At 43.9% G+C, this 26328-nt stretch overlaps 1 protein-coding gene across 1 annotated transcript in view; it reads right to left on the bottom strand.

The window, feature by feature from the left end:
• The window catches only part of MCTP1 (multiple C2 and transmembrane domain containing 1), a 680185-nt gene that overhangs the window by 277199 nt on the left and 376658 nt on the right, over positions 1 to 26328 (bottom strand). Inside the window, exon 11 of the mRNA XM_063453691.1 lies at positions 4078 to 4180. Within this exon, the coding sequence (XP_063309761.1) occupies positions 4078 to 4180 (103 nt within the window). The remainder of the gene's footprint in view (positions 1 to 4077; positions 4181 to 26328) is intronic.

Here is a 26328-nt window from a genome sequence, read left to right as displayed (position 1 = left end):
CCAACCGTCCTTGCCAATAAACATAGAGTGGTTCCTAATCACCACTTCCTCTCACCTCCCCCCTCGTCATAAAAATCATATCTTTCCAATGCCTGCCATCAGCCGACCTTATCCACGCTCGATGGGCACGAGACCTCAGGCAACCTAAAGTTTAACCTTTGGAGCAGGGGAGGTTTGAGACCTTAAAAGACTTGTTCATCTCATTCCATATACTTAAACGTAACCTCAAACTCAATTGGCAAGGACATACCCCCGGCTAGTTGTGACTAAATATACTAATAGGGCGGGCGGGAGGGAAGCTGTCTGCTGGCCCGAATCCCAAGTGGCACTGAGGTAAGACCTCCCCCACACTAACTTACACAGAACATAATCCCACCCACAGACTCTTTCCCAACCAATCCCATGCATCTATCCCCACACTCCTACATGTGCCCTTGTCCGCTTAGCTGCGCTATCTCCCCAGGGCCTCTGCCAGGCTCCCTCAGCATTGTTCACCAGTAGTCTGGTAATTTTTCCCAGAATTCCATGCTTGTAAAACCAACTGTATCCTTTTGGTTGCTATGCCAACCCCTCAGGGCAGCAGTCATGCTCCCCCCTCCCTATTCTCTCCGGGGGTTGGCCTTTATCTGACGTTTTAAAATCTAATTTCTGTCACTTTAGTCATATTGCGAATCTGGGACTGTGATGGAGGTGTGCTTTAGGGTTTTCAGTGTCATGTGCGTATAGAATGCACTTTTTGGTTAAATTCCCTGCACTAAAAGGTTTCAAAAAATTACAAACCAGCAGTGAGATGTATATGGGTATATATCAAGGGTAGTCAGAGACTAATGCCTCACCCATTCCATACTTCTATTGAAAACCAATGTAATAATAATATATGTCTGAAATAGGCAAATTAAACACTATTACAGCACTTTTATTTAATCAGAACTCGTAGTATTTATTTTTTTATTCAGAAAATTTCATATAGGCACGTTTAGGGAGATGATCACTGCAATTGATCAGTTTTTTTTTTATTACTTTGTTTCCAAAAAAAAAAATAGTCCGGTAGTAGTTTTTATTTTATATCTTTCCATTTCTCAATGTTTTGCTTACAGGGTAGAGTACTGAAGCACTGAATTCTGCAGACATAATTTGTGGCAATATCCTGCATGCACACAAAGGGCGACAATAGGTCTTATTTTCTGAAAGATTTGTCCTATTCAATGCCCAGACAAGATGCTTTTGAAAACAGTGCCATAGGTGACACAGTTCAACAGAAGTAACATTGGCAACGGATTTACTCTTTGTTTATTTCAAGTTCATTATTACGGCTGCTTTGAAGTGAAAGAAAAGGGGGAGTTTAGATCCATTGTTTTGGGGATTTTTTTTTCCTTTTAGAAATGACACATTTAAAGAAGCAGTAAATAACTAAACCTGCAGGTGGCTATTGAAAGTGAGAATGTACTTAATTTCACTATTTAAGCTTGAACACAGATCTAGGCTTAGTATCCACTAAGAGTCTGGGTTTCAATAGAACGTATCTGGAAGATCAGTTTTAGGAGTTGTGGAACCTGAGCTGAATGTTCTGAAACAGAACAAGGGTTTTATTGCGTCTTTATAGACTAGACTCGGTCATTAATATAAAGTTACTATGTAAGACGTACAAAACTAAATTGCAGCAAATAATTTAGGACCTACCTTGGCTGCTGTAGTCAGTGGCTAAATGTGAGTAATGTTCTGATAAAAGAAAAATAACATTGTGCAAAAACCTAGTGTTACTTCAAGTTCCCCTTGCAAATGGCAAGATGTCGCAGTGATGAAGGTGAATCTGGAGCAATTCAGGGTTAAAGTGCAAAAAGGACAGTGTAAAATAATGAAGCAATCACCATGGAAACCGATGGAATGCGTCTGCACATCTCTTTGTATGAAGCACTTTGTGATGGACGTCATGTGGTTTCACAAATGGTGCACTAACACCAACATAACCGGTACAGCTCCAATTCTGGCTAGATAACTTGGCTGTCATCTCATGGTTTTATGTCAATTATGTAGGGGAAGATTTCCATAGAGGAGCTCACCACAGGACCCAGAGACAGCCCCCGGTTTAGCCACATTGATAATGTGAAATTTAAATACTAAATTACCAGTCTCATATTACTCCAGCCCAGGTGGCATTGAGTTGATGAGAGCACTGGGTTAACATTAGCTGACTGATACCCCAACTCTCCCAGGCAAATACTGTTACAGGTCACTGATGTTTTCTTTCAAAATGTTGAATATATTACCACTTCTCCAAGGGTATGCAAACTTTTGAGTACAACTGTAAATGGCAGTACTTTAACATGACCCATACAATTAGGTTAAGAATACAAATGCACAAACTGAAGTTAACCTTAAACGTTGAAATTAATTATCACCAACTTGCTTGTAGTATGTGAGATAATCCAGTACCCAGAAAGAAAAAGAAAGAAATGCATATAGTATTTATCAGTTATAGCAACAATGTATCCTGCGTGTTGGGGTATATTTTCGTTACACACCCCAGTCACTAGAACTTAGGTGCTTGAATTCTTTAATAATACTTCTATTTGTAGGAACACTCTAAACATCATCACAGCTTCATGTACTGATTATAGCGCATGGAGGCTACGCGTGCAGTCTCTCTGTGTTGTCAAACTTTTCGAACCATTTCACAAAATCAGGAGGTGTTCCCTTGCACTGTAAGCCAACCCTTACTGCATAGAATATCATCAAATGGCAATTTCACTTTCTGTCAAATATTTCCACACGCCATGCAATAAAAAGCATCCATGTAGCATTTCATAACAATTTCTTCCAGGTGATTGTTTCAAGGAAACTGTGAAATATATACATGATATTATGTATATTTTTTTATATATCTATATTATATATAAGTTAAATATATAATATATAAATATAAAAACAACATTTAGTGGCTTGCCGGCTTACCATCAATCACCCTTTTTGGGGCGCTCGCACAGAACTCCTAATAACCAAAAAAAAGATGTATGTGCTAGAGATGTCTATTTTGCGGAATACGGAGCTTGATGAGACATGGCCAGACGCAGCAGTTGAAAACAGTTTGAAGGCCACGTTTTCCCACATTTTCCAAACATTGGCTTTATATTTACTTTTAATGAAATTCCAATATAGTAGTTTAAGCCAAAAATTTGTATATTGCCTGAGACTGCAATAATGCAATAGGGTTAATCCAAAACAACCAATGCAGATAAAGGTAATCCAAGAGGTAAGGTTGGACAGTTCACGTGGTCGAAAAACAAGCAACAACGGTTTATTATGAATAAGAAAAAAGGTCAGAGGGAAAAAAATCCAGAAAATATTATCCGAAATGAAAGTGTAGCATAAATAGACATCAAAGAAATAGGATAGGTGTAGAGGAAGTTTAAATAGGGCACCAGTTACAAACAACACTCCTATCACATCCTCTCTCTCCCTTCACCTTGTCTAGTCCAGCCATTGTCATCGGCAAACCATAGCCAAGTACCCGTCATGCTCCAATTCAGCTCGAGCACCACCTCTATTAGTGTCTGCTTCCTGGCATTATGTGGAAGTTTGGTGCAGGAGATTGCACCGGGATTCTTGACCAAGGACACAAGGGCCAGGAACACTTTTTCATTGCAATTCTAACTTCATGAAAAACTCAAAAGTGACAGTGTTGCTTTCATAGATATCAGTGTTTATGCTTACCTGCCATCAATTCAAATCTACATCTCCCAGCAAGTCAACTCTCCAAAGTTAATTTAATTGAACTTCACATATATACCAGAGAAAAATCATTCGATATTCTTGTTTGCAATTAGTCTATCGTGGACTTAACTTTTGACTTAAACAAAATTTTACTAAAAGGAAACCTAAATGGTTACTCCAGCACTATAGTGTTTGGAATACATGTTTTTATTCTTAACACTATAGCGTTCCTTTAATTCTCTCTCTATGCATTTCTGTTAAGAGATCATAAACTGCAACCCGCTGTCTTCTCCCCAGGCTCCACTCTCTATTTCCCATGACTCTGTAGAAAGTATTACTAGGTCAATCTCCAGGCATCGAACTTACAACGTAAAGACTTTGCTCCACTCTGGCTTTAGGTTCTTGTATACTGTGTGAGTCATCAGTCTGTCATTGTTCAACTCCACTACACAAAAGGGGTCACTTTTTCCTGTAAAGAGAGAAGAAAATAAATGAGATATTAAAGCATATTTGCAAAATATAGATTACAATGCGAGTACCGTAACTTATTTTTCCATAAGCATCCTTATCTGAAATTCCATTGTGGTAATCATAGGTGGGATAGAAAGATTTATTACCAGTTATTAAAGGCGAGAAAGGGGAAGAGATATATTATTGAGTGATAGTTAAGGACTTAGAAACCCAAAATATGCTAGGACTGATCTTCGGCCTGCCCCTGCCCTAATACCTACGGATATTTAATGCTGATAAATAAAATAAAAAAATCACGAAAACATAATTAGTATTGTTATTTCTGTACAAGTGAAGTCATTTTCTGAAATGCTTTATATAGAGTAAAATGTACTTATGTACTTTATCACACCTATCCTTTTGTATATTTCTCAACTAAAAATATGTTTTTTAGCAGCTGTGAGCTACTCTGACCCCAAGCTCCCAAAATCTATATTACTAGCAAATGCACTCCCATGTGGAAACAAACACCCACGTAAAGGTCACATTGTATATATATATATATTTTTTTATTTTTTTATTTTGGTTTTTGTATTATTTTTTATTTTTAATTAGGGCTCAGTTTTATGACTTTCTCTTCCAGTATAAACTGTAACTGTAAGGTCATTTTACAAACATTTTAGTCTGTCTACTAATGGACGCATCGTGGGGCAAAGTCACCAGTTCATCGTTGACTTCAAAGCACTGTGGTTTTCTTCCAAAAAAGCTCAAAACCGTGATGTTCTTGAAGCATCAATTATTAAAAAGTAAAGATTGAAGTGTGCTGTCTTTAGTTAAATCTTTTTTGGGTACTTTGAAATAGTAGGCTTTGACAATAATAGCTAGTTCTGTTCCCTTTCTGTGCAGTTTACCATCTGTTTGAATGGTACAGAAGAACCAACTCACGCTGTGTTTATTGACTCCTTGATGGATAATTTAAAAGTAAAGTGCAGCATTGCTTTGTATATCTGTAGGGGTACATTGCTGCCGAACTAACACATTAATGCCAAATCACAGAAGTAAATCATGCCCTCATGGCCTTAAAAAACTGCTAGCCTGCTGCATGCAATTTGACATTAGTATCTACACGGCGTGAGTGCAGTCGTTCCACTCAAGGCAAGGGATATGAAAGTTATTGAAATCTGCAACTTGGCTCCATTAAGATAATATCAAACACACTATGCAATTGTATCTTGTCAGTTGTTCAATATGTTACTGATGCAATTTGCGAATCACGTTGAGATGCGCAATCGATTATACATCTCTGTTGGCAGAAGGCTTGAACCCTTTGATTTGTAGTGTGTGTGTGTGTGGGGGGGGAAGTTGGTGAAATAAAACAGTTTTACAAAATGTTGACTGCGAGGGGTAACCGTAAATTAAAATATATATATATATATATATATATATATATATAATATTAAATTGGAAATCTGGATAGCTGCTAAGTCTACACTAATTTATTTTGTTTACAAAATATAATTTGTATTCTAGAGTCGTTAAGTCCTTATTTAAATCTTGCTCAACCAAGTGCTAGATTAGTGCTTAGCAAAGATATATTTTCTTTATTACTGAATGGGTTAAATAGTTTGGACTTTTTTTAGACAAAAATGGTGTGCTTTCCATTAGGGTTGAAAAACTACGAAGATCAGAAGGCAAATCCAGTGGCAAAATACTAATGCATAATTGTATTATATTTTCTTAAATTACGTAAGTATTGAAATCTAAGGGCTACAAATATATACACTTTATATACAGCATCATTAATTTAAATGGAAGGGGCTTTGTATTCTGTGAATACCTGGTATAGTAACGGTTTGGTACAACATTCCTATGCGTATATAATCCAGATTTGGAAAAATACAATGGACATGTATGTTCGTCAGATTCAATGTATTGTTCCTACGCATTTTGTTGTATCCCTAAATTGAAATTTGGAAGATGGAGAATTGTACTGATCCATACAATCCATAAGATAATAACTTAGTATTGATTTTCAGACCAATACCCTTACTCTTTGTATTGACTAAAATTTTTAACAATGTGTCAGTACACAAACGTGCCTGTGTCACAGGTCTCCCAACTATCCCAGGTCTCCCAACTATCCCTATTTCCAGATTTGTTACCTGGTGTCCTGCTTTTGGGGACACTAGGGAAATGTCCACAGAGAGTGTAGTGCCAGCGTATCATTGGAAGCACACTACGCCAAGGACAATAGGATTGCATGGTACTTCACTTCATGGGGCTTACCTACATGACTGGCAGGTAGCCTGGTGTACATTCATGCCAGGCTGACATGCCTGGTGGGTCCGCTACCTTAGGGAAGCAGCTCTGATGTTGTTCACTTTATTGTCCTGCTCCCTTTAACCTCACCCACCCGCGTCTCATAAAGCGGGTTATCAGTTGAGATAGGTTACCTGATCTCTGTGGGACCCCCCATGCACAGTGTCTGAAGAAAGCAGCTCAGCAAGGTCCTGCAAGGTAAGTAAAGTTAGGATTACTCTGGCAGTCATAGAAAGGAGTGCGCTACAGCATAGAGGGTTAGGACATTTAAGGTTAAAGTTACTCTAATGTGAGGTCTTAATTAAAATTGTGAAATTCATGAAATGTAGTTTTATATATAGGTTTAGAATTCTGTTTATGGTTAGTATCACATTTAGGGTTAGGTTCAAAAGAAGATTTGGTAAAAGGCTTACTAACCACAATGTCCTAACTCCTGGTGCTGTAGTACACTCCCTAAAATTAACTTTTAGAGTAACCCTAAAGCGACTCTGTCATGTTATTGATCCCCTGGCTCCCAGCTGAGGGATCCCTTCCTCTAGCCCAGGGGTCCTCAAACTCTGGCCCCCCAGATGTTGCTGAACTACAACTCCCATGATTCTCTGGCTGTCTATGTAATTCAAAGAATCATGGGAGTTGTAGTTCAGCAACATCTGTGGGGCCGGAGTTTGAGGACCCCTGCTCTAGCCCCTACAATTACTATTAGAACATTTGTTTTGCCTTGGGCCTGGTTTAACTTGACTTTTCTTCATTCTCATCGCTGCCATCTGAACGTTTCTAAGATTGCAGTGCTAAGACATCCCATCTATTGACCTTTTCTAGGCGTGCGGGTTAAGTCACGGGCATGCTGAGTACACTTGTGGCTTCCACTCACCTCAGTGTTAAGTCTCGAGATTGTGAGAGAGTCAACACCGAGGATCAGTGGCATACCACCTCAGGAAATGATGCATTACTGGCGGCAGGTGAGTGTACACAGCAGATGACACGTTAACAAAGGCCTTGGAGCTTGACTGAAGCCCTATCCTTCATCAACTCTTGTCTACCTTCCTGTTCCACATAAGGAAAAGTAGACTCTGGTTTTATTTATATATATAACAACAAAACTAAAACAAGGCAGACAAGGAGATGATTTTTTGGGAAATACCTATTAAAAAAAAAGTGACAGAGCCGCTTAAGTTTACTTACCTTACTGAGCAGCTTATTTCAGCACTTCATGTGGATTATCAAGAGAACAGATAACTGATCTCCCTGGAGAACCAACCAGGCAGTTCCTTTTGGACTCCTCAATGACCCGTTATTTAATTTACATTGTATAGCATGCCAGGGGCAATATCAGTAAAAAGAAGAATTATTGAGACATGATGTGTCTTTTAAATCAAGGTGAATATGACTACTCTAGTAGTGATTTACCAATACACGCATACTTGCCCTGACCTTTCTCAATATAGTTTACTTAATAAGCAAATGTCTTGGAAGACATATTTAGAGATTCTTAGCCAATGAGCCTCTCAGATTACTCCTCCCATTGATGGTCCAGTTCAGGAATCCCCCATTCCCCAGGCATTCTTTAAATAGCAGTTACTTGAAAAGTTACCAATTACGGCCTGGTGACAGCACTGAACATGGGCTCTAGAGATGTAACTTTGATGTTCCCTGATATAATTTTATAATGACTTTGTTGTTTATTTTAACTTTTCTAATTTTATTTTCATGCTTTAAAGATTCCCAATATATATATACCAAGAGGTTTCATCAGTTTTTCTTTCCCTTTCATATAGGCTCTACATCACATAGCGTATGGTGTATCACTTTGATGCATTTTTAAAAAAATATGTTATACAGTGAAAGATAATGGGAATAACCATGTGCTTCTTCGTATTTAATCATCTACTTACACTCTAGCATACACAACAGGACTCAAACATCAAGTCATACACTAATATACCGGCTCTAAATTCATTACAATCGCATGTCTTTTAATGTGTGACCCATTGGGATGGACTGAGCAACAACTTCTGACAATAACTACTAATAAAACTCTAAGCTATTTGGCTAGAAAAAATTATATAAATGAAAATTGTACACATGCAGTACATGATGTAAATGTTCGTGGATCAATACATTAGTAACTTCACTTTGTCTACTATCTTTCCTAAGTGTCTCAACACATTCTGTATGAGGAGGAGAGGGGAACTTAATTGTGATCTCTTCCCCCTATAAAGTCTGCATGGCTGAGATGCATTTCCAGCTGTCTGTTTCTGTATCTTAGGTGCTCCCTGTATGGTGACACAGATAAGTGAGATCTGGTGGCTAACGGGCAGATTTCTACACTCTCTGCTAAGCCTTCTATCTCTATGTTTATTGTCTAACCGCCTGTAGTGAGTGTGGATTTCTGTATTAATTTTCATTTTTCAGCTCTCACAAATATATATGTTAAGGCGGAGCCTGTAGTTGTGGGAGGGGTTTTACTGGCCTATTTATACCCAGACTTACCTCCACTCAGGGCCGACGCCGATCCAGACTACCCACCCACCACACCCCTTAACAAACACTTCCTTGGTGGGCCCTCATTTATTTCAGGCCTACCCGATCGTCGGTTTAGGCACACCACAACCGACTCTCATACATAGCCAACTGTGTTATGTACGGCTTATTATCCCCGACTACAAATATATATATTACAAAATAGGGATAATTAACAGAATATTAAAAAGTATGGAAAGTGTCAGATTCCCTTAAATTAAATAATATGCATTTTATACTATGCTTTTCTCCAAACTAAGATAAAGTTCCTTACCATTGGTTCCCAACCCAGTCCTCATGGCTTAACTATAATGTAAGATTTATGGATTTCCCTTGTTTTGTTGCTGCACCATAAGGACTGGTTTGAGACCCACGGCTTTAGACTAATACTGAAATATTTCTTGCTGTGAAAATTACACTAATCAGTTAAAAAAGCAACAATATTTACATTGTATTCTGCCACCTTTCCAATGCAAAATTCCAATCAGGTATAAAATATTTCATTAATGACCATAAAATAGAGTTCAGGGGTTTCCAATCTATTCAACTGAACTACAAAAGCGTAGTGTAAAAATTATCCTAATTAATATTCTCCCTGCATGTGTCTATTCTCTCACTTAATTCACTCCTGTGCTTTTATCCTTAAATCTTTCGAAATCTTTATATCTAACCTAAGATCAACATAGTTATCTCGATTTTTAATGACTTGAAGACCTATTTTTTTTTTACCTTCTAAAAAAAAGTCTCCTTTTTCTTAACCTCTTTATCTCTCACACCTTGTCTTCAATCGCAGTGAGCATTTATACACCTACCAAGCCTCACTTATTAAGACTCATCAGCTGTCACATGTTTACAGAACCTCCGTACCCCGTGGAGGGAAGTTATAGCCATTATATAGTGCTCGCAATTAGCAAGTCAAAACATTTATTTATTTTGCAGACAATCCTCTGGTGCTGTTTACTCACTAAGTGCTGATTTGTATCAGCACAATGTGCTATAAACCAGGCAAATGTTAAAGTTTTGTCTGTTTTGCTATTCTAATGCCAATGCAAATTCGGTATGTTGCTTGTGTAAAAAGTGTCCAGGTTGCTTTGGATTTATTTTCAACATAGAAAATGACCCAACCCAACTTCTTGGGGTAAGATATATTGCATGAGATAAACTAAAATATAAGGCAGATCATTTAATGTGTAAGTGTCAGGTCCCCTGTCTCTGCGCCGCTTGCGCCACCATCACCGCGAGCAGCCCCATCTGGTCCCTGTCCGCGGCGTGCGGCCTTCCCTGCCGCCATGCTCCAGACTGACAGTGTTTCTGACGCTGCACGCTCCAGAGCAGCATCCTTATATGTGTGCCAGACCCGGTCTTGTGACCTGGCACACAGTGATGACCTCAGAGACCACAAGGGAGGGAAGAAACACCTCCCACGTGTTGTGGTTAGCACTAATTGGAGATTAGCCAATCAGACACACTCTGTGTGTTTATAAGCTAACCTCCCCCTTGCCTCAGTGCCCTGTTGCGGTCTTTGTTTAGCCCAATAGCGCGTTATACTCTCTCTGATTAATTGGTTATCGAACTTTGGCTATTCTTACGTTTACTCTGTTTTCTCTGCTCCCTGACCTCGACTTGTCTCTTCGTATTCCTTCTCTCTATTTCCCTTTGACCTTGGCTTGCTTTGACTATTCTTTTGCATAGCCCGGCCATTCTAAGGCCCGGTATTGCAATTCTGTCTGTTGTGTTCTGTCTGTGTGTTAGGTTCCCTACCAATCATGACAGTAAATAAGAAGAGCATGGAAATATATCCACTACCTGTTTTTCAAAAGACTGATCTACTTGTAATACAATTGTCTTTCCTGTTAATAAATAGTGTTTAAATTAAAAAAAAAAAAAAAAAAACACACAGGGATACAAAACCCACATAAACTAGGAAGGTTGCAGCCAAATGACTCTGCCACTATCCTCACATGTCAGATGGTATAATAGTTACAAATGTGACATTGTTTTTGGTGATCTTTTATGTGTGGTGGGTTTATAGGAGTACCCACTGAGTGTATTTAGCAGCTGTTTTCTATTTCTATACAATAACTATATAGCGCCACTTTTTTCCACATCTTGTGTGTATATCCTATTTAGAAAATTGGGCAGACTAGATGGGCCGAATGGTTCTTATCTGCCGTCACATTCTATGTTTCTATGACATGTGGCCAGCTTCGCTAGTCACCCAGCAATCACTGTGAAATTAATATGAGGGTGAAGAGGAACTATATATAATGAGACCTAGGTATACATTATCTCAAATGTGCCACAGGTGGGCATTTACCACTTGACGCCCTTCATTCTTATGCCCAGTTTCTGCATATGCAATGAAATATCACAATGAATATTATAACCATGCGGCAGGCTGTCTAGAATCCTGGTATGGAGAGACCCCAATGTAATCCCTCAATTTTCAGTTTATTACTTTTCAGGGTACAGTGATACACCTGAGGAAGATTGGAACGTTTAAAAACCTTGTGCATCTACATTTGTGGTACTGGCATTGTGGCAATATGCTTACCAACATGTAAGCTTTTTGCCTTTTTTTTGTCATAAATTTGCTTTTATTTTCCTTATTCTGGAGTGTCCATCTACTGAAAATATACCTGTTTTGGATCCCAAACTTACTCCCGTGCTGATATACTTGAGCCATTTAGGCTCAGAAAAAAGTGAGGTGAGTTTTACACCTATTTATCCATCTGCGTACAAACTGTATTGTGCAATGATGGTTATAATTTCTCTTCACAGTGACATGTAAGATGTTCCGGTATGGTATGTGCAGTTTTATATTTTATATATTCAGTTTTATTCACACAAAGTGCACTTTTGTCTTATTTTTGCTTATTGCTCTGTATTATTTGGTGGGGTTTAGTGATGGATTTTATGGTGTTACGAGCTGCAATTTTGTTTAAAAATTTGGGTTATTTTTACACTTTATTTCTATATAAAAGATTGATCATAGTGTCAGAGACATTGCAGGGTTGTCTGTTTAACTGCAGTGATTAAACCTCTATCTTTTCCACTTATTTTGGGTGTTAAATACTATATAGTTTTAACGTGACTTTGAATATAGTCAAACTGTCTCAAGAGAGCATTTTCTATGTTTACCGCTGGTGTGCTCTGCTGTGTTCTAGCAAATATAAGTGCCAATGTTGTTATGTTTTATTGATCTGGGTCTGTGTATCCAGGGACTCCATTAGTCCACGTATTAAATTCTCTTACATAGACAAATCATCATGTGCAGACTGACTTGTATCACACCTGCTTCCAAGTTAGCTTTTTTTTTTTTTTTTTTTTTTTTTTATTCTGGGAAAATATATTCAATATTTTTCCATTTTGACCAGTTTTCATTAAGCAGGCTCTAGAGAATAAGATATATTTGTATTTATTAATTTTCAGGGGTAACACGCATGAGGTAAGTAATCCTGGTGGTATATCACATATGGAGATTTATTCTGATTGACAAGCAACCATATTCTCAAAGTATATTAACATTAATATTAGTCAACTATATTGTAAAATTATTCTAAAACATGCATTTTTGACCTTTTGTAAACTGTGATCTGGAATCCCTACAGCTGGGTGGTTTTTAAACCTCTAAGTGAAATAAGTCCATACCTTTTTCACATGCACAGTAGCCTCCCAATGCTTTCCTATGGGAAAGAATTGGATTGGCTGAGATCATCAGGATTGATGATCTCAGCCATGGAGGAGTTACCAACGCAGCATTGAAGAAAAGGTACATGAATCTCCTATGCACTTGGAGGCAGGCAACTAAACAATGAACAGTTAACTATAGTATTAAGAATACATGTTTCTATTCCAAACACTATGGTATTCCTTTAATATTTAATTCTAAAAAGATTGGAAAGACAAAATGGATGGTCACTAGACCTTAATGGGTTAACATTTTGTCACAGTGATTAGTAATTAATGCATTTATGGCAGATCCAAAGGTTTCAAAGGAACCGTAAAGGTAAAAAGAGGTCACTGACTACTTTTTATGAATTATTTTTTTATATTTAATTTTTTTTTTCTCAATAATGAACTTTTGTTGAAAGATGATGGCAGGGGCACAGTATCTTAATAATGTATGTATATTTGCTTCACTGCACATTCCGTTCCACACTTGTGTATAAAACAGCTTTTGTTAGGTTAGCTATTGATGGGAGGTGGGCTTTAACAGGACTATTTTGTTGGACATGCTTGACTATTCAACAATCTGGTAGGAATTTGTAAAAATGTTGTCAAGATATATGTAATAGGGTTATTAAAGGAACATTCGAGGCTGGAGCTTCCCCAAATATGTGAATGCATCATATTACGCATTATAAACTAGACAATACAATTCATTATACTAAACCTGCCTTTGAAGTATCTGTATTCGATACATATTGGAGAGATGTATACCTTACTCCAGGAAGCTCTGCTGTGACTAGGACATCTCCTTTGTTTACAGTGGGAATGCTAACCATATCTCATAACTCCTGCCTAATAGGGGGTTATGAGAAATGCAGTTCAGCATTTAGCAGCAATTCTGTTAAAGGAAGGAACACTATAGTGTCGAGAACACAAACATGTATTCTTGACACTATAGAGGTAAAATAAAAGTTTAGGTCACTGGTCCCCCTTATCTTGCTTTGAAAAGGTGATTCTACTCACATTTTCTCCCACACCCCACAGGTCTCTCCAAGGCTGGCCACTGGCTTGCTCTGCCTCAGTAACTGAGATCATCAAGCTTGATGAACTCAGCCAATCCAATGGTTTCCCACAGAAAATCATTGGGAGGCTATTGAACATGCGCTGTAAACACTGCATTGCACCAATCAGCATCTCCTCATAGAGATGCATTTAATCAAAGCATCTCTATGGGAAACGTTAAGCGTCTCCATGCAGATCGTGGAGAATCTGAATGCCAGTGCTGCTCACTGTGCAGCACTGACCCAGGAAGCACCGTCTGAGTGAGTGCACCTTGAGGTATTACTAGGCAGTAATGTAAACACTGCCTTTTCTACACTTTTCTTATGTAAACACTGCCTTTTTACACTAAAAAGCCTGCAGGGACAGGCTGTAGATACCAGAATCCAGGGGCGGACTGACCGGTCGGGCACTTCGGACATGGTCCGAGGGCCCGGCCGGGAGGGGGGCCCGCCATCAGGGGTCCGGCCGCCCCTTTAAATGCTGCAGCCGCCTGAGCGCTCTCTTAAGAGCCTCAGGCGGCTGCAGCGTCTCACCTCCCCTGTAGCGTGGCCGAGCTGCACTCCGGTCCGCGGTGCCGGCCGGAGTGATAGGAAGGTGCACACTCAGTGTGCACCTTCCAATCACTCCGGCCAGGCACCGCGGACTGGAGAGCAGCTTGGCCACGCTACAGGTGGGGGGGGGGGGGCAAAAAGAGAAGGGGAGGGGAGGGGGGGGCAAAAAGAGAATGGGAAGGGAGGGGGGGGCAAAAAGAGAAGGGGAAGGGAGGGGGGGGCAAAAAGAGAAGGGGAAGGGAGGGGGGGGCAAAAAGAGAAGGGGAAGGGAGGGGGGGGGCAAAAAGAGAAGGGGAGGGGGGCAAAAAGAGAAGGGGAGGGGAGGGCAAAAAGAGAAGGGGAGGGGGGGCAAAAAGAGAAGAGGAGGGGGGGCAAAAAGAGAAAGGGAGGGGGGGCAAAAAGAGAAAGGGAGGGGGGCAAAAAGAGAAAAGGAGGGGAGGGGAGGAGGGGCAAAAAGAGAAAGGAAGGGGAGGGGGGCAAAAAGAGAAAGGGGGGGGGGCAAAAAGAGAAAGGGAGGGGAGGGGAGGGGGGGCAAAAAGAGAAAGGGAGGGGGGGCAAAAAGAGAAAGGGAGTGGGGCAAAAAGAGAAAAGGAGGGGAGGGGAGGGGAGGGGAGGGGGGGCAAAAAGAGAACGGAAGGGGAGGGGGGCAAAAAGAGAAAGGGAGGGGGGCAAAAAGAGAAAGGGAGGGGGGCAAAAAGAGAAAGGGAGGGGAGGGGGGGGCAAAAAGAGAAAGGGAGGGGAGGAGGGGCAAAAAGAGAAAGGGAGGGGAGGGGAGGGGGGGTCAAAAAGAGAGAGGGAGGGGAGGGAGTAAAAAGAAAGGGGGTAAAAAGAGAGATGGGGTAAGGGGAGAGGGTAAGAAGAGGGAGGGGGTAAGAAGAGAGGGGGTAAGAAGAGAGAGGGAGGGGGGTAAGAAGAGGGGGGTAAGAAGAGAGAGGGAGGGGGGTAAGAAGAGAGGGGGTAAGAAGAGAGGGAGGGGGGTAAAAAGAGAGGGAGGGGGTAAAAAGAGAGGAAGGGGGAGTAAGAAGAGGGAGAGGGGGGGTAAGAAGAGAGGAGGGGGGATTAAGAAGAGAGGGGGAGTAAGAAGGGGTAAGAAGAGGGGGAGGGGGGAGTAAGAAGGGGGTAAGAAGAGGGGGAGGGGGGAGTAAGAAGAGGGGGAGGGAAGAGTAAGAAGAGGGAAGGGGGTAAGAAGAGGGGGGAAGGGGGTAAGAATAGAGGTGGCGGGAGTAAGAAGGGGGTAAGAAGAGGGGGAGGGGGGAGTAAGAAGAGGGGGAGGGGGTAAGAAGAGGGCGGAGTAAGAAGAGGGAGGAGTAAGATGAGGTGGGAGTAAGAAGAGGGGGAGGGGGGAGTAAGAGGAGGGCAATTTCCCCCTCCCCTGTCCGCAGGCACCGTGCGGGTAGCCGGCAGGGGAGGGAGGAAGAGAGGACCCGGGAGCTCAGCCTGCAGCTCCTCTGGGTCCTTCTTGCGCGAGCACAGATCGTTGCCGCGGTTACCACGGCAACGTTACGGCTCTGGCGAAAGTAAACTCTAGCCCTGGAGCTACGGGCTAGAGTTCACTCTCAACACTGTGACCACCAGGGATTCCTGGTGGTTGCAGTGGTGATAGTGAACTCTAGCCCCATAAACACACTACCCCCACACACCATACACATTCACACACTGCCCCCCATACACACACACTGCCCCCACACACACCATACACATTTACACACATTGCCTCACACACACACACATACACTGCCCACCCATACACACACAGCCCCCCATACTAACATTGCCACACACATTCACAGCCCCCTCATACACGCATTGCCCCACACACCCTACACATTCACACACTACACCCCCTCACACACACTACACCCCCTCACACACACTGAACCTTTCACACACACTGCACCCCTTACACATTGCACCACTGCTCCTATACCCTACAACAGCCTCATATCCCAGCAGACCCCAGGTAAGTTGTCAAACTGTTCTTAAACGGTTTGACTACTTACTCTGGGAGGGGGGCCCGGCCCTCCTGGCACCATAACGACTACACAGAGCAGTAGTGGTTATTGTGCATGGATTATTTCTTTAAATAATCTCCAAGTGCCCCAGTAGCCAGCAAGCCAGCCAGCTCACAGGCCAGCCAGCCAGCCCACAGGCCGGCCAGCCAGCCAGCCCACAGGCTGGCCAGTAGCCAGCCAGCCAGCCCACAGGCCACCAGTTAGGCTTACAGCCAGCAAGCCCACAGCCTGCCAACCGCAGCCAGCAAGCCACAGCCTGCCAGCCAGCAAGCCACAGCCAGCAAGCCAACAGCCTGCTAGCCGCAGCCAGCAAGCCCACAGCCTGCCGGCAGTAGCCAGCAAGCCCACAGCCTGCCAGCAAGCCCACAGCCTGCCAGCCGCAGCCAGTAAGCCCACAGCCTTCCAGCAAGCCCACAGACTGCCAGCCAACAACAGTAATTAAGGTAAGAGGAGCCAACTTGGCCTAGGTATCAGCGAGCTATGTTGTGTTGCTATATTGTGAATAGGAACCAGAGTGTTGGAGTGACCCCCCTCCAGGCCCCATTAGACTCCATTGTAGTCTCTAATGGGACCTGGAGGAAATTCTTTCTAACACACTCTCTAAAGGACACCGAGATAGCCTTTGCTAGAATACTCCCCCCCCTCCATGGCCCATAAGCCCTCAATTGTAGTCTCTACTGGAGCCTGGAGGCGACTGTTTCCAGCAGGGACACTGAGATGGCCTCTATTAGAAAGACCCCCTTCCAAGCCTATTAGACTCCATTGTAGTCTCTAATAGGGCCTGGAGGGGATTCTTTCTAACAACTCTCTAAAGGACACTGAGATAGCCTCTGCTAGAAAGACCCATGACCCATTAGCCCTCAATTGTAGTCTCTACTGGGGCCTTGAAGGGATTATTGCACTTTTTTTCCTTGTGTCTAAAGATTGTGTAGGGTGTGGCTGGAGGCGGTGCATGGAGGCGGGACATGGGTGGCGCTTGCTGCGGAGTATGGGTGGGGCCTGTAAGGGGGCCCTTGATTTATTTTGCCCGGGGGCCCTGAGGGTTCTCAGTCCGCCCCTGCCAGAATCACTAGATTAAGAGCTAGTTGTTCTGGTGACTATATTGTTTATTTTAATCATATAAGCTGTCCTGTGTTGGCTATCATTTGACCAGCATATTATGCATAGGCTTACCCCTTTAATGGCATTGAAAGGAAATTGATTTTTATTTTTTAAAACAAAATGTACATAAAAAAAGAGAAAAATTGACCCCTTTAACATATGCCCGGACCATTCAGCCATATACATCCACCTTTGGATGGATAGTGTAAGTCTGAGCACAGTCTGACCCAAGGTGCATGTATATGGCTGACAGAGGCTGGCCTATACTAAAAGTAGGGCTCACTTGTTCTCATTTTTTTTTTTTTTTTTTTAATCTTTACACATATTTTTTTTAATCCATTTCCTTTCAAGGCCTAATGAAAGGGTTATGATATTAAAATATATTTTTGAGGTGACAGTTGTCGTTTAATGAATGGGATGAGATCAACAGATCCAATCAACTGCACAACCTTCCATACACGTAAAAGCGAAATAAATAAAACCCAACAAATTAACACAAAATCATATACGCTCTTTTAAAAAAAAACACACACACACACAAAAAACCCTCCGAATCAGGGCTAGAGTTCACCATAAGCCATCCATATATCTCAGGTAATTGAACAGAATTTTCCCCACAGATGTCAATGGAGGAAGTGCTATTCAGTTACCAGAGCTGAGTTTATCTCTTGTAATAGAATGCAGCCCTTGGAGTTTTACAAAGCTTTCAGGCATCTCCAAGATTCTTTTCTCTTCAAAGACGTACAAATGTGAAAGTGTACGCAGCTTCACCTGTGAACATTCTGCCTGGCGCTATGCTGCAGGAGTTCGCAATCTCTGTGTCAGCCATTCAAAGTTTAAACATTCGACTGGCATTTCTCAGATATGTGCAGCGATTAAAAATTGCAGCTCTGACCTGCAATAGCTAAAAACGATGAAAAAAACGTGAAGCAATGGATGAGACAGTGATGCGACGTCGGCAACATGCTCTTGTTAACACAGACATAGAAATACAGAGGCTATGCCAAGAGATATGACAACGCCAGTGATTAAAAATAAAATAAAATAAAAACTTCACATTATATCCAAAGACTTTAACTGTGGAGAACGAAGAAAAAATATATATTTGAGTCTATGACACTGGGATCTTTTGTCTATCAATTGTAATTTAATAAATCATTAGATTGCTTGCTACACCAAATGAGGTTGGGTAAGGGGTTAAAATCTTTTAAGGAAAGACACAGAAATGTAAACAATATCTACAATAAAAAAAATATGCTGCTAACTTATTCCTAAGAAATCACAAAACGTCTCATTACTAAAAGGGACACTATAGTCATCAGAACAACCAGTGGCGTACACATGACCCATGGGGCCCCGGTGCGAAAATTGATCCGTGGCCCCCCCCTCCTCGTGCTTACTCTGCGCGGGCCGGGCAGCAACACATGGCGGCGGGCACCTGGTCGCAGGGCTGCGATCGTGGTATGTACGCCAGTGCATGCAGATGCACACACACTTAAAGGACCACTACAGACACCCAGATCACATCAGCTCAATGAAGTGGTCTGGGTGTCAGGTCCCTCTAGTTTTAACCCTGCAGCTGAAAGCATAGCAGTTTCAGAGAAACTGTTATGTTTCACTGAGGGTTAATCCAGCATCTAGTGGCTGTCTCACTGACAGCCGCTAGAGGCACTTCCACCATTTTAAGACACTGAACGTCCATAGGAAAGCATTGAGTAATGCTTTCCTATGGGCGGTTTGAATGCGTGCGCGGCTCTTGCCGTGCATGCGCATTCGGAGCTGAGAGGCGGAGGGATCCCCAGCGCCATGGGAGTCCGGCGCTGGAGAAAGGTAAGTGCTGAAGACACACACACACACTCTCACGAACAAATGCATACACACTAGCTAACAGACACACACATTTACTGACAGAGACACACTCAGCGGCAGACATACATACACACTCACTTACAAAACATACACTCTCACTGACAAACACACACTCACTAACAGACAAACAGACTCACTAACACACACACACAAACACACTCAGTAACAGACACACACAGTAACACACTCACTGACACTCACTAGCAGACACACACACTCTAACACAAACACCAACACTCACACTAACACACACACACACTCACTCACACTAACACTCACACACACTCACTCACACACACACTCACACACACACTAACACTCACTCACACACAATAACACTCACTCACACACAATAACACTCACTCACACACACACACACACACACACACTAACACTCACTCACACACACTAACACTCACTCACACACACTAACACTCACTCACACACACACTCACTAACACTCACTCACACACACTAACACTCACTCACTCACACTAACACTCACTCACTCACACACACTCACACACACTAACACTCACACACACTAACACTCACACACACTAACACTCACACACGCTAACACACACTAACACTCACACTAACTCACACACACTAACACTCACACACACTCACTCACACACACTAACACTCACACTAACTCACACACACACTCACACACACTAACACTCACACACACTAACACTCACACACACTAACACTCACACTAACTCACACACACTAACACTCACTAACACTCACACACACACTAACACTTACTCACACACTAACACTCACACTCACTCACACACACTAACACTCACACACACACTCACACACACTAACACTCACACACACACACACACACACACACTAACACACACACACACTAACACTCACACTAACTCACACACACTAACACTCACACACACACTCACACACACTAACACTCACACACACTTACACATGTTTTTTTTTTAATTTAATCCCCCCAGCCTCCCTACCTTTTGGAGTGCTGAGGGGATTCCCTGGGGTCCAGTGGTGCTGCTGGGCTCCTGGGGGGCGGTCACCCGGCGGGCAGTCAGGCTGGCCGGTGCGCGAGGGAGCACTCTCCCCTGAGTGCTTCCTCTTCAGCTCCCTCGCGCGCCGCGTAGGGATGCCGGCGCCGGAAGATGACGTCATCTTCCGGCTCCAGTATCAGTGCGGTGCGCGAGGGAGCTGAAGAGGAAGCACTCAGGGGAGAGTGCTCCCTCGCGCACCGGCCAGCCTGACTGCCCGCCGGGTGTAAGCAGGGCCAGCCTCGGGGGGCCCGGAGGTGGCCGGCTTCAGGGCCCCCCAGGAGAAGAGGCTGGCCCAGAGCGTACATACAGGGACTCTGGTATGTACGCCACTGAGAACAACTACAGCTTAATGTAATTGCTCTGGTGAGTGTAGTCAGTCCCTGCAGGCCTTTTGCAGTAAACACAGTTTTTTTTCCAGAGAAAATGCAGTGCTTACATTACAGCCTAGGGATACCTACACTGGCCACGCCTCCTCATATGGCTACCAGTGGTGATTCTTGGGGCAGTGCTGCACAGTGTGACTGACATTCAGTGTCTCCACCCTCTGCATGCAGACACTGAACTTTCCTCATAAAGATGCATTGATTCAATTTGTAGATCTCAGCCAATCCAATGCTTTCCTATGTCACAATTCAGTCACAAAAAGGGGTATCTATGGTGCCAGCATGTGGAGTTTGAAGGGTTGTTTGCAAAGTACTCTCCATCCTGTCTTCTGTTGTCCAGTCACCCTCCTATGATTAAAGATACAAGTGCAGTAGCTGTTATACAGTGTGTATCACTCAGTGCTGTCACTGCAGATGGGAAATAACCCTTCCTGTCCAGACTCAGACCCTGGACAGCACTGAGTTTTACACCCGCTATAGCTTTTCCTGCTTCTCTGATAACAAGCATAAGATGCTGACTAGACTACAGAGGACACTGGATAAGGTTCCTGGTACCTATCTCCCCTCACCAGCCCACCAATGCTCCAAAAACACATATTATAAGTGTTGTAATTAGGCACCTCCTATAGGAATGATGCCTACTCCACTTAATGGAAAATCTGGTTGTGTCCTTGGTATGTACTAGACACATGCAATTCGTTTCGGTCCGAATGTGAATTCGGACGAATTTCGGGCAATTCGGACATTCTGGTACTTCCGAATGTCCGAATAGATGAATTGCCGAATTGTCGAAGTTCCGAAATTACTGAATTTCCGAAGTGTCGAAGTTCCGAAGTGCTGAAGTGCCGAAATTCCGAAGTTGCAGAAGTTCCGAAGCACAGTATTGCCTAAGAACTAATATACTTACCCAGTGGAAGAATGAAGAATGTTACACTGTATACAATTTTAAATAAAAAGTATACAAACATAGCCAGGATTCAGCTGTAAGCATTGCAACACTTACAACAATCAAGTAACATACATTCATATAAAATGTAAGTTACTTAGCCAGTCAATGTAATGACAGGAATGAATAAGTAGATAACTCCCTAATTCCCACGGTATTAGGGAGCGATCTACTAAAAGGCTGAAAGACCTAAATTGGTCTCTCAGCCAAATCTACTTATACTAAGTAAAGATTACTTAGTATTAGTAAATTATGCCTCTACTCGCTATACCGTGAGAAGGGGCATGTCTATCAAACAGTGAGCAGCCTATGGCTGCTCACTTTAAAAAAAAAACAAAGGTCCCCCCCTCCGAAGCCCCCACCCGCGCCACGCGAGTGGGGGCTTCTAACCTGATTATCCCACACTGTGTAATTTGACTCATAACGCTCTGATTGGTTATTTAATCCACCAATCAGAGTGTTATGAGTCAAATTACACAGCATGGGAAAATTCCAAAGAACTTTCCCATGCTGTGTAAAATGGCACAGAGCACTCTGATTGGTGGATTTCAAGCCAACCAATCAGAGTGCTGTGACAGGTAAATGTAGAGACTTACCTGTCAGTCTCTTCATTTACCTGTCAGAGCACTCTGATTGGATGGCTTAAACCCACCAATCAGAGTGCTCTGAGCCTAATTGCAGGGCGGGGCAAGGCTTTATAAGCCTCCCCCCGCCCTGCAGAGCTCTGTCTGTGCGGAGCCCTCCACGGGTGAAGATGGATTTTTATTTTATTTTATTTTTTTTAAGTGTGTCGGTTATTATGGATTTTTTATTTGGCCTTTTTGGGGGGCTGAAAAAATATGAAAACATCAAATGGTAAGTTTTATTTTTTTACAGGTACTTAGTTAAAGGTTCCCCCACATTATTTTGATTGTGAGGGGGGTAGGTAGGGGTTAATTATTTTTTTGGGGGGGTGACTAGGGGTTTGGGGACCCATAATCACCTGGGGGGTAAAACTTGTATTTAGGGCCTCCACCCGCCGCTAAGGGGTGGGGGCCGGGGGGAGGACAATAGGCCCCCCCTATTAGTATTTAGGGCCCGACCCACCGCTCAGGCGTGGGGGCCAGGGGGAGGACATTAGGTCCCCCCATATTAGTATTTAGGGCCCCCACCCACCGCTCAGGGGTGGGAGTCAGGGGGGAGGACATTAGGTCCCCCACTTATTAGTATTTAGGGCCCCCACCCACCACTCAGGGGTGGGGGTCAGGGGGAGGACATTAGGTCACCCCCCTTATTAGTATTTAGAGCCCCCACCCACCACTCAGAGTTGGGAGCCGGGGGGAGGACAATAGATCCCCCCCATTATTTTACTTTAGGGCCCCACCTGCCGCTAAGGGGTGGGAGCCAGGGGGAGGACATTAAGTCCCCCCCTTATTCTAACTTAGGGCCCCCATCCACCACTCAGGGGTGGGGGCCAGGGGGAGGACATTCGGTCACCCCCTTATTAGTATTTAGAGCCCCCACCCACTACTCAGGGTTGGTGGCCCGGGGGGACGAGAATAGGTCCCCCCATCATTTTTCTTTAGGGCCCACACCCCGCCACAGGCTGCTCACTGTTTAATATACATGCCCCTACTCGCGGTATAGCGAGTAGGGGCAAAAGTTACTAATACTAAGTAATTTTTACTTAGTATTAGTACCTTTTGCTGAAAGACCAATTTAGGTCTTTCAGCCTTTTGGTAGATAACTCCCTAACTCCCTAATACTGTGGGAATTAGGGAGTTATCTACTAAGCGGCTGCAAGAGAAGTCCCGAAGTGCCGAAGTCCCGAAATTCCGAAGTGCCGAATTTGCCGAACTGTCGAAGTTCCGAAGTGTCGAAGTGCCGAATTGCGGAATTCTTGAACCCGAACCCAAAATGTTCCACATGCACATGCCTAGTATGTACTTGCAATATTTCTGCTCCAAACTACGTTCCATAAGAGATTCCAAGATTTCCACGCCCATGACAGAACCCTGAATGTGATATTTAACCCAAGGAGAGAAAAATAAGTAGCAAAAGACAACAGCTCAATTAGCCTGCCCTTCGGTGGGTCCCCGGTCAGATCTCAAGCTGGTTTTAGCTCATCTTGTGCCATTACAGAGAGAACATATCTGAAGCATATCAGACTGGTCCCACCCGTACGGGCAGCCCAGATCCGAAATGCCAGCAAGTTCGCTCTGCACGAGAGATACAGCAACCCCAGACGATCGTTTCAACCTTGTAAGGTATCATTAGTGAGGTATAGCCAACAGGCCCGGACTGGCCATCGGGCATACCGGGCAAATGCCCGGTGGGCCGCGATGGCCGTGGGGCCGAGGCCGGCAGGGGAGATCACAGGATCTCCCCGGCCGGCCGCTGCAGGGCCAGCGCTACCCGAGTGCCGGCCCTGCATAGTGCCTCCATGGGCCGGTGGGGAGATCAAAGATCTCCCTCACCGGCCCAAAAGCACTGAGATGCGGCCGCCTGGGGAGTGTGGGAGGGAGGGAGGCAGGAGAGAGGACCCGGTGAGCTCTAGCCAGCAGCTCCGCCGGGTCCTCTCGCGAGGTCTGAGCGTTGCCGCGGTTACCGCGGCAACGCTCAGATCTCGCGAGAGTTCACTCTCACCACTGGACCACCAGGGAAGGAAGCACCCTCCATTACAGCACGGCCCTCCTCATGGCAGAACGGACCCCCCTCCCTCCCCTACCAGGATAAAGGTAAGAAGGGAGGTGTGGGGGGGGGGGGTCATATAACTTGTTTTTTTAAAATGTTATTAATAAAAAAATACTTTTAAATTTAAAAAAAAATACACACACACACACAGCACCCCCAGACACACACACACAGCACCCCCAGACACACACACACAGCACCCCCAGACACACACACAGCACCCCCAGACACACACACAGCACCCCCAGACACACACACACAGCACCCCCAGACACACACACACAGCACCCCCAGACACACACACACAGCACCCCCAGACACACACACACAGCACCCCCAGACACACTCAGCACCCCCCAGACACACTCAGCACCCCCCAGACACACTCAGCACCCCCAGACACACACACTCAGCACCCCCAGACACACACACACAGCACCCTCAGACACACACAGCACCCTCAGACACACACACAGCACCCTCAGACACACACACAGCACCCTCAGACACACACACAGCACCCTCAGACACACACACAGCACCCCCAGACACACACACAGCGCAGCACCCAAACACACACAGCGCAGCACCCAAACACACACAGCGCAGCACCCAAACACACACAGCGCAGCACCCAAACACACACAGCGCAGCACCCAAACACACACACAGCACCCTCAGAATGGTTGGGTGGGGGTGGCGCGGGGGGGAGGGCGGGCGCCTGAGTTTTGTCCTGCCTAGGGCAGCACAAAACCAGGATACACCTCTGCCTATATGCACTCTTAATCCTCTACACACACACACACACACACACACACACACACACACAATCTCCTATACACACTCTGGGTCCTTTACACAGTAGATCTCCTACACACACACACTGCACCACCTACACACACACTACATTCCTTGTCAGCAAACACATACAAGATTCTCTAAACACACCCTCTCTACAACCCCTACACACACTACGTCACCTATACACACACACACACACTATAGCCCGTATGCACACACTCACTACATCCCCTATAACACTATGCCCCCTATACACACACTCTCTACAGCCCCTAGCCACACATATTACACCACAAACACAAATGAAATTGACCTATTTACACAATACCACACCACACTCTACACACACGCAATCCCACAAGCAGGCTCCAAACATATGCACCATACACTGTCCTGGCCCTTTTGTCCTCTGGTATCCCACTTGTGGAGACACCACAGACAATTTAAAAGCAAACACAGCGCAAGCATGTTAATAAATTTGCTTGCGCTGCGCAGAACAAATGCAGGGCCTTTTTCTAATGCCAGAGCTCTTCAGCTTGGCTCTGCGCATTGAACTAACATGCTCACTTTGAGAGGGGGGCGTGCTTGTCATTAGTGATGACAAAACACACCCTCTCTGGCACCGCCCCCTTCTTAGGGGGCCGCTCTGATTAAAAAATGCCCGGGCCTAATTTTTTTCCCAGTCCGGCCCTGATAGCCAATATCCGTCTAGGCACCGTGATAACTAATCCATTCTCAGTAAACGTAATGGACACTCTAGGGGACCTCCAAATGGCAATTACTGACCTTCAATGTGACTCAGACCTGAAAATCAAATTTAATGAAGTGTCTCTCCTAGTGTTTTGCTAAATGTTTTGAAAAAGTTTGAAAAAGATCTCAGTAGAGATCGAAACGTTGCATGTTTTTGTCTGATTTTCCAAAATAAAAAACTGCTGCATACATGATCCTGAGTGCCTGGACTACATTTATTGTTTTACCATTGAGTGGGGTTAGCCAGCCACATGTTTGGGTGCACCAGGACCATATAAGAGTGTGGATTCCTCATTTTGTGTGTTCATAGTAGCTGTCTGGTAAGCAGCCACTAGAGGCAGTCTTTGCACTGCAATGTAAACATTGAGGTTTCTCTAAGGGGGACAGCGACACTGCACCCAAACGTGCGATGAGATGCAGTGGTCTGGGTGCCTATATTTTCCCTTTAAT

Source organism: Pelobates fuscus, chromosome 5 (genome assembly GCF_036172605.1).
Source record: "Pelobates fuscus isolate aPelFus1 chromosome 5, aPelFus1.pri, whole genome shotgun sequence".
In the NCBI taxonomy this organism is placed as follows: Eukaryota; Metazoa; Chordata; class Amphibia; order Anura; family Pelobatidae; genus Pelobates; species Pelobates fuscus.
This window is presented reverse-complemented; position numbering and strand designations above follow the sequence as displayed.